At 43.8% G+C, this 9866-nt stretch overlaps 1 protein-coding gene across 1 annotated transcript; it reads left to right on the top strand.

The window, feature by feature from the left end:
• The first annotated feature begins 600 nt into the window (after window positions 1-600).
• Window positions 601-2380, top strand: LOC119372429 (uncharacterized). Its single transcript, XM_049419959.1, has 3 exons — window positions 601-879; window positions 984-1270; window positions 1347-2380. The coding sequence occupies exons 1-3, from the start codon at window positions 712-714 to the stop codon at window positions 1357-1359; spliced, it is 468 nt and encodes a 155-aa protein (XP_049275916.1). The 5' UTR covers window positions 601-711; the 3' UTR covers window positions 1360-2380.
• The last annotated feature ends 7486 nt before the right edge of the window (window positions 2381-9866 follow it).

Raw genomic sequence — 9866 nt, 5'->3', positions numbered from 1 at the left:
CTACAATAAAGAATGACTCCTTGAGTGTATCATCCTCAGAATGAGAAGTGCACTACTGTATGAACATCTCAGAGCTCACAAAATTCTTGTTCTGCCAAGTCATGCTTGCCTCCAAAATACATCAAGGTACGTGACTGTATATGGTGCGCAATAGAGATCGTTCCTAATGTTATTTTTTTCGCAGGGATTCACTGGTGCTTATAGGTTTAATACCAAACTACTGAGCTGTCTGAAGGCCAAAGTTAAAGACATGGATGAGATAAAGAGGCATGGGGGCATAGTAGTGGACGAAATGAAGCTCTCTACGCATCTGGAGATGCAGTCGTCCACATATATTGAAGGTTTTGTAGACCTTGGCAAGTTCACCGATGCCACTGAAAGACAGAAAAAGGCTGACCATGGGCTGGTCGTAATGTTCCAGCCATTTGTTGGGAAATGGACCCTGATCATTGTTAATAATGTCTAGAACTGCCGAGGCAGATTGGTCAAAACATCTTGTAATGCTCTGTTTCTCTTCAGGTGTATTTTCGTCCAGCGGGAACGTTCATCCATGTCACTTCTTGTGTTCGTCTCTTTTGCGCCTGATTCCTTTCGGGGAACGTGAAAGCCAGGCTGCTGACAAAAATTTTGATAGAAGCAACAATTCTATGCGAGCAAGCCGGCCTCTACGTGGATTACATTTGCTGTGATGGTGCACCCTGGAACAGATCCATGTGGAATATCCTTGGAATACGCGCCACCCTCTATGGCATTGAGTGCAGAGTTGTTCATCCGTGCGACAAACACAGATTTTTGTACTTCATTTCCGACTTCCTTCACCTTATGAAACGTGTGAGAAACACATTGATGAAGCACGGCTTCAACACCCACAATGAACGGGTAGGCTTGCTCTGATATTTCTGTGGAATTTTTATACGTGATACGTATTGCTCAATGCTAATTTTAATGCTTACAGTTCCTGAAGCAATGTGGAAATTTTACAGGCTCACTGGGAGCATGTGTCGACCATGTGGAAGCTTGACAACAGTGCCATCACCTTGAAAGTGGCACCAAAGCTGACTCGATCGCATATCTTCCCAAATGGATTTGAGAAAATGCTAGCGGACTTGACATTTCACGTTTTCAGTCCCCAAGTGACTCGATGTTTGGATTTCTACAAAGATCAAAGCGAGGCTCAATACGCAAATGTTGGGCCAACAAGACTGGTTATTGGTCTCATTGCGGAATTGATCCAGGTTATGACGTCCAGGTTCCCAGCAGAAGCTTTACGGTAAGAGTGAAATATTTGCCCTGTCAATAATTTGGGCAGACATAAATTTTTTTACGCTTCATACACTTCGTTTCAGACTTCATAGCTGAAAGGAAGCTGTGATAGACCAGCCACTCAAGTTCCTTGATTTGTGGGAAGCTCATGCAGAAGGGCTTCGCTTTCTAAGCAAAAGTACCGCGGTGGGATTGCGTGTGACCTTGCGAAGTACGAAGCACCTCCTGAAGTACCTGGCTGAGGAAGTTCGTTTCAAATACCTGCTGACTGCTCGCCTAAGCCAGACTGCCTTGAGCGCTCTTTTGGAATTGTGCGGCAAGCAGGCGGTGGCAATGGTCACCCCACCCCTGCACAGTTTGTTGTCATCATGAGGTATTTTAATATCAGTTTTCACACCTAATGTTTTGTGTCGCATAAACATGTTACATATCTCACTACATTTGACTGCAGTTGTGAGTAAATTATGCATTGTTTATTTATAGATGCTTCAGGTTCTGGCCTGGCAGAGTCCCAAGGGCGGCAACGTGGCCGACGGAGTGGTGCAGTCTCTTTTGTCTGTAGAAGAAATGCTGCATGAGACGGAAGATCGCGAAGAAGACAACGAAAGACTTCCATCTGATGCACTAGAAGGGTCGATAGATCATGCATCGTACACTGCTGAGTGAAGTGACGCCCGCCTTGTATATTATGTCGTAGGCTATGTTGCGAGGAAGCGTATACTTTGTAATAATTGTGATGTGTGCAAGAACGCCTGCCTTGTTTCGAAATAAAATGTGCCAGGAAATCTCCCAGCCCAGGCAAGCAAGCTGTGGTATCTCGGCGGACTTTTGTATCCGTCGAATTCCCTCTATACCCTCATCCTGAACCTTGAGAACAAAATCACTCGTTTCTTGAGCTCAGCACGTCTTCATGCCAAATCGGCCATAGAGATGCTGAAGGGGATGGGCGAGACGCAACAAATTGGCTGCTCAAAGCATGGTGCTCTCTGACCAAGAGTGTGGTGCGATTTTATTGCCTCACTCGTGTCCACTTTTTTTTGAAAGGCATGAACCAAAAAGAAGACGAAAAGAAAGGGCGGAGAGTTAAGCCATGTGTGATCTAGTGGCAGAGCATGAACACTTTGGCATGCATGAAAATAAGGTCATGTTTTTGTAAAAAAAAGTCTCTGCTCAATTTCTGCTGAGGCGGACAATTCTCAAGTCAGAGGCTTCGCGGCATGCGTAAGTTTCAGCGCTCTTATTGCGTGACTCATCTAAGGTAATGAGCAACTGTAGCCTGTTAAAACTTCTACGTTCGGGAACCGATAACTGAATGCCAAGTGAGAATTTAAGCTGCGACTCGCACAAGGTTATGCGTTCGCGGCGGAGCAGCAAAACGAGGCTCTTGTACCGACGTTTCTGCTCGTGGTTGAAAGAATTTAGCATGCTCAAAGTAATATGAAGCCTCCCAGTAATCGCAACGTCTCGTAACACACCTGCAGTTCTGCCGTGAGTAACCGCAATATTATGAAATCCACAAAAGTTGGCGTCGGGTCTCTCTCGTATGCCTACTCGAGAATTGTTTCCAGAGGCGAGATAATATAGCGATGCTTAAGCCACGTAAGATATAATCTGGCTTAAGCGCCATGTACTTCCCTACATTGGCTCAATCAAAAAGGTTTTCACCGAAAATAGGCGCCCGCCACATAGCGCGAGAGAGATTTCTGCGGAGAGCGGCGCGCTCTCATTCGTATGTCGCCTGCGCGAGGGTACCCGCGCCTGTGCGTGCAGCGCCCCAAGCGGCATCGGCGCGCTTTGGGGACCGGTTTCAGCGGCCGCTTTTCACACCTCCTTATTCTAGCCACCTTAGCTTAGAGGGCTAAACGCTCAAGAGTCATCGTCGCGGACCTAGAGGTGGTGAATTGGACTCCTCTTAAGGGAACTTTTTGTTATAGTTTTTTTGCAATCTCATGGCGTTCATTTTGCTGACGTATTTCCGCGACGGAAATACGTCATGAAAGTCCTAATGGGCCCCAGCATAAAACACTTTCATGTTAAAAAGAAAAAAATCCCCACCATATCCACGAAGTGAATGATGTTAGAGGAGGTTGCTCGTAGAAAATCGGGTAAACAGTGAATGCCCTGTGCAATTCATCTACTATCACAGAAAGACGTGACACGTTATAGTAGCGATTATGGTCAGGTTGGTGTCGAACCATAAGCGGTCGCAGACCTTACAGCTGTGGCCGAACGTGCGGTCGAGAAAATAGCGCTTGAAGAGCGCGTTGGCGCCCCCAACTTCAGATAGCGACCGCTATCCCGTGACCGCTATCCCGCGGTCGCTATCCCGCTATCCCGCGCCCCCACCTCTTCGAGGTTCTCTTGCCGCCGCTTCCGCGCTGCTTCGGCTTCGCGGTCTTGTATAACGGGGTCCGCGAGCTCCCACCGCAGGGTCTTGGCGGCGAGTCCGCGCTGCTGCTGCCTTGCGAGCCCTCCGCTCCGCCGCTTTGTCTTCTTCGTTCATGTTATTAGTATCGAAGCGCACTGACTCACGACTGTCGCACTGACTGTCGAGAGAGAGAGGAAGCACGCCGTTGTGGCCCTCTAGCGGTCTGCTGTCAAACTAGAGCACGCGCCGGAGTGGAGCGAGCGCTGCATGCTACAGTGGGCTGTGTTATATGGATTTGCCTGCGTTAATATCATCATCAAGGCGCTCGAAGAACAAGAGAAAAAAGACTTCTCTTTCGCGCGAGCGTGCGCTGAGCCAAGTTAGCGGGAGCAATGAGAACTAGCGGCAACTACGGCGATGGAAAAGCCCCGAGCATGAGGAGCAAGCTCCTACAAGTCACACGAAGATTGTTAGAAGGGAGAAACGAACGCATAAACAATAACTTTCAAGCTTGCCCAGGCTGCGTTAAAGTGTAACTTTGAAGCACAAATTTAATTGTTGCACGGGACATGAAGACAATTTCTTGAGGTAGTTTGTTCCATTGATGAATTATTCGCGGCAAAAAATTAACATTTAAAGAGGTTAGTTCCGGTAGCAAACTGGCGTGCTTTTATTGCATGATCAGTGTGTGCACATAATACGTACGCTCCATTATGTAGTTCACTTTGTGAATGCCCGTTACACCACGAAATATTTTATGAAGTAGAGACAAATGTAAAAATTTGCGCCTGTCTTCAAGAAGAGGCCATCCTAAAGTATTTCTGACTTCTAAAGACCTTGTTTTAAAGTCAAAATCACCCGTGACGAAAGGGGCTGCTCTCAACTGTACTCGTTCTAGAGCATCAATGTTTACTTTAGTAAAAGGGTCCCAAGTGCTACCCGCGTACTCCGAAAAAGGATGTAAATTCAACATATGCAGGGTTTCCTTCAGGCTGGCCGGGGCTTGCTTAAAGTTACGTCTCAAAAAGTGTAATGTATTGTTAGCCTTACCTACAATGTAATCCATGTGCGCATTCCGTGTTAGGTTGCTGGAAAAAAGAACTCCTAGGTACTTATAATCTTTCATTCGCGGGGGCGAATCCCAGCCACGGCGGCTGCATTTTCGATGGAGGCGAAAATGTTTGAGGCCCGTGTACTTAGATTTAGGCGCACGTTAAAGAACCCAGGTGGTCGAATTTTCCGGAGTCCTCCACTACGGCTTCTCTCATAATCATATTGTGGTTCTGGGACGTTAAACTCCAGATTTTTATCATTATTATAATTATTAATATTATTATTATTATTATTACTATTATTATTATTATATTATTTCACAAGGGTTAACTGTATTGTGTTCATGACATAGTTTGCCATCAGGGGCTGTTTTCCGTTCGTGAATCTTTTAACAGATAGCATTTGAACAGATTGAGGGTCATGTTCCAAGTGGAGCCCCAAGACATAACTTCCTTCAGGTCATCTTGTAGCTGTTCAATGCCTGATGCAAAGGAAACTTCCCGGTAAATAGAGCAATTGTTTCGCAGAAATACCGGTGTCAGCATCGGTGTCGTTGGTTGTGAGCGAAAAATCATCTTGTCCATGACCGAAAAATCGAGAAAGATGCAAATAAAATAAATAATTAGAAAACTAGGGTCCGGGTGAGAATCAAACTCAGGCTGTCTCTGCGGCAAGGAGGTTTGATTGATTGAATGATTGATTGAATGATTGATTGATTGATTGATTGATTGATTGATTGATTGATTGATTGATTGATTGATTGATTGATTGATTGATTGATTGATTGACTGATTGATTGCTCCTAGAGGAATGGCACAACCCACCACGGGGTATCGGCCACGAATCGTGCGGCAGTAGGATGTGTGAGTGAAAAAAAAGGATAATTCTAAAGAGATAACTTTAGGTATGCGAAAATATTATTTGTGTTTGCGGTTTCTCAATTGAATGCTAAAGAGATTGAAAAAAGGAAGAGAAAGAGTGAGATAAATAAAAGCATTAAATCAATAATTAACAATAAATGAAATAAATAAAATAAGTATGTACTAGAAATATTAGCATGGCAGTCTGTTTTATTCGTTTATATAGATACTTACTGCCTCACATATGTCCCTGTTGCAGTGACCCAGTGCCGACGCCCCCAGGGAGAGTAATGTCATTACTGAAAGCTGAAGCCCAAGTTTTCGGAAAGGAGGTTCAAGAAATCTTTGCCTAAGATGTTGATTAATGCATTAAGCTGGACTAGTAGGTAATGATTGTATGCTTCCATATTGCTAGCGAACACGCACAAAGGACGACATAGAAGATGCTGATATCTGCGACATTCTGTAAAAAAAATGCTCTATGGTTTCTGCTTGCGAACAATAACAACATTGAGGGGAAGGAACAAAACCAGGCCTGCGTAAGTAAAAATTTAAAGAGGGAATTCTGCATCACAATCTAGTTAACGTAACTTCTAATTGTCTTGTGCCACACCACGAACTATGCCATGGAAACCTAAAGTGCTGAAAGTCTGCTGCGTTTAGAACAGAAGATCTTGTGTGTTCCTCTCGAATACAAAAATATCGAAATCGTGCGATAGTATTTTGGGAGGAGGGTCTTAGAACCTTCAGGACCGGGCCCTGAATCGATGCCGCCGCTAATGTGTCCGCTGCTTCATTTAGAGTTATTCCAGTATGACCTGGCGCCCAAACCAAACGGACAATACGTATATGAATGGGCATATATGTATATAATGCTGTCAGGCAGCTCGATGACTTTGGTACTGTCAAAGCAGCGCAAGCTGACAAGGAATCGGTCAATATAACCACTGAAGAAATAGATGCTGGGAGTTTGCGTAATGCCAGAATAATTCCCATTAATTCTGCCTGGAATATTGGCGTAAAATCCGACAGTCGAAGAGAAAAGGACGAGTTTAATGCTGTTGAATAAATGCGCACTCCTGCCTTCTCATCTGTAACGGAGGCATCTGTAACTATGATTGAACTTATCCGTAGACTCTTAAGGTGGTCGTTCAACAACCCGTTTAAATATCTAATAAGCAGTAGTTTAGCATTTTTTGGAAATATATCATCAAATTCTATTATTGTTTTATGACACTTGGGAAACTTATTTCGCGCATTGTTACTTGTAACGGCTCCAACAGCTGTTGTACGAAAATTATTTGAGGACGATGTAACCGAGACCACTCAGAATAAAAAAATCTGGACGGCTCGCTAAGAAATACATATTGCGAGCGTCTGTGTTGGGAGGCATAGATGTTTAGAAATGTCTGGACTGTTAGAATACGAAGCCTAGTTTGCAGAGACCGCAGGTATGTTTCATGGTAAAGACTATTGTTAGCTAAAAACTTAGGAAGACCTAAACATATTCGTAATGCCTCACGTTCTACAGTTAGAAGAGGGCGTAATTTATAAGAGGGTCGCCCACATAATAACACACATCCAAACTCTAATATTGGTCGGACATACATACTATATATCATCAACAATGTTTTTTACGCATTCCAAAACGAACGCTGCTGATTCGCCTTAACAAACCAAGTGCACGTAATCCTGTTCTACCACAGAACAACGCTATTGCTTTTGTTTTCTTTATTGCATGGAAATATTACCTGTAATTATTGTCTGGAACTGCTTCGGACAAAAACATTATATGAATGTCATGTATTCGAAGGGGTCTCCTTAACGCGTGAAATGTTCTGCTGGAGAAGCGTAGAATCGCATCAGGCGTCAAAACATGTGAATTGCGCAACGAGTGGGTGTTTTAAACGCCCACTCATTACAAAGCACTCAGAGATAATTAGTCATCATCAGCTGCAAGGAAGGAACAGGAGAGAAAGGAAATGCAGGGATGTTCACCGGATTTGAAGGACCGGTATGCTACCCTACACTGGGGGAAGGGAGAGCTTTAACGATAGAGAGAGAGAGAAGGCTGGAAAAGCATCAACAAAGTGAGCAGCTTCGCAGGCTCGCGTGTTCCTACGCATGCGTAGTGGGCCCTTCGCTGAGTCTCAAAAGGAAGAATTATGGCGTAGTGAACACTTCACAACTGTACTTGCAGTAGACATTCTACGGTAGTTTCAAACAGCCAATCTTACGCGCATAGTCATTCTTTTAATTACGACACGGTTGATGAATGCACCGAGAACCGAACTGTTGAGAAGGCGATGGGCACGGGGCCTATTACGGTATGGCGTTCTGCTCTTGAAGGCAAAGTTGAAGCCTCCTCCAGGTTTTTTTTTTTGTTTTAATTTGCTTCTACTTTCCCCACATTCCTTTTCTTACGTGCTCCACCCCAGGAAAAAGGCCAGTGACTGAAATGTCGCTGCCAACAGAAATGTTTCGTGTAATAAAAAAAAAACATTTCTTGCTTCTGAATGTTTCTGTCGTGTCTAGCGATTTCCGTGAGAGAAGAGGCAGACCGCACGTGAGACTGCCACACGGGAAACCACGCGGTTTCACTCATTTCCCTTCATAATTGACACTGTAGCCAATGCCCCACACGGGTAGGAGGCAATTTACCCTAGGCGACAAAACAAAACGAGTTAGCCTGAGCTGAATTACAACCAAACGATAATAAAAAAGGGCTCATCCCGGGATTGCCGAAGCGCTTACACGCCCAGAGCGGGCAATATTGACCGCGATATGTCCCGCGTGGCAGAAGGCAACGCGCTATTACACGTGTACACGTTTACACGTATGCGACAGTTTCAAAGAGCTCATTTTTGTAATCAAATAACATCTTCAATTATATTTGGTTTAAACTCTTCTTCCTGTATTCCGGTTGTTAAAGAACTGGTCTATAAGCGCCTTGCTCAAATGTGGAAGTAACCATGGGCAGAAAGAAACGGAGAAATATTCACGAGACCAAGCAGAAGAAGAAGTGCCACTTCCGCAACGCAGTGGTACAGCTAGGACCCAACCAAGCAGTCAATAGCGTAGCCCATCTGTTCGACTAAAATGGGGGGTGAGTTCCACGACTGGTAAAGCCTTGGTTATATAATAGCGCTTGAAAAAGTGTTCACGAACGTGCGTTTAGCCGAAGAGTCTTCGCTTCCTTCAATTCAATCCGCTCGATCATGCCATACTCTCTCCATATACCCCGAGATGGACTTGAACATAACCTCAAACTGGTGCGAGACGCGGCGTATGGCTAGAAATGATCAACGCACAGTGCATATGTGGTACATCATTGTGCTTTTACTGTAACTCTCCCCATTTGCCTATTTTAAGTATCTTGGTGTGTACTTTCTTCCTCAACTGTATGGCACCGTCAGACTGAACATGTAACGATCAGAACTTTGCGATCTGTGCGTTTCGTGTGCGAAATATGAAAAAAAAAACGTTACCTTTGCGATGTACTGAACTGTCATTTGAAACAAACGTACAGTCTATATTGAAATATGGTTGTGTGCCTGGTACGATTGGCTGCCGACTTATGTAGACAAATTCCGTGTGATACATATTTGAGCAGTGTGTTTAATACGCCACAGCTCTAAAATAAGATTCAGTGTGTTAGCTGCTGAACACGACTATGGCTTCGAATCACTTAGGTATAAAGAATGAAGGTTCATCTGTAATTATCGCATAATATATTATTCGAGATGAGGTATTTTAATTGAATTGTACTCTGTCAGTAAACGGGGAATATTGATGCAGAAAAATGTTTACGAGCCTGCGGGTCCATAGAACATTTTTAGTATGGAGCCAAGAAACAATTACACACACAAACTGAGAAGCAGGAGGCAAAATTATGGCTCAATTAAACTTTACGTTAGGTTAGCATATTACACTTAATGAAAACATAAAAGTTCTATAGAACAGTGTAGCTGTATTGTAGATTAGCATGCAAAATATAAATAAAGCAGCTAATATTTTTATTCTCCACTTTAGCAGCCTTTAAGGCTAGCATACAAAGCATAATCGAAGGGTCTATCACTTTTATACATCTGTTAAACAGTGTCAGCTTCAGAACAGAAAACATGTAAAACTTAAAAAGAATGGCTTTTAATGAAGTGTAAGCACTGAAAGGAAGGCTCTGTGTTGTACATGAACAGGCACAACATTTCATAATAGAAAGTCGCCTTTTCCGTATCTAATTTTACCGAGTGGTTAAAGAAAGTATCTACATTGAAAGCCTATTTTTTTAATCGCGAAGGCATAAACACGGAGTAGTGATGGGA

The sequence above is a fragment of the Rhipicephalus sanguineus genome, chromosome 10 (assembly GCF_013339695.2).
Source record: "Rhipicephalus sanguineus isolate Rsan-2018 chromosome 10, BIME_Rsan_1.4, whole genome shotgun sequence".
Taxonomy (NCBI): Eukaryota; Metazoa; Arthropoda; class Arachnida; order Ixodida; family Ixodidae; genus Rhipicephalus; species Rhipicephalus sanguineus.
Note: the sequence above shows the minus strand (reverse complement) of the source record. Positions and strands in the feature narration are given on the sequence as shown.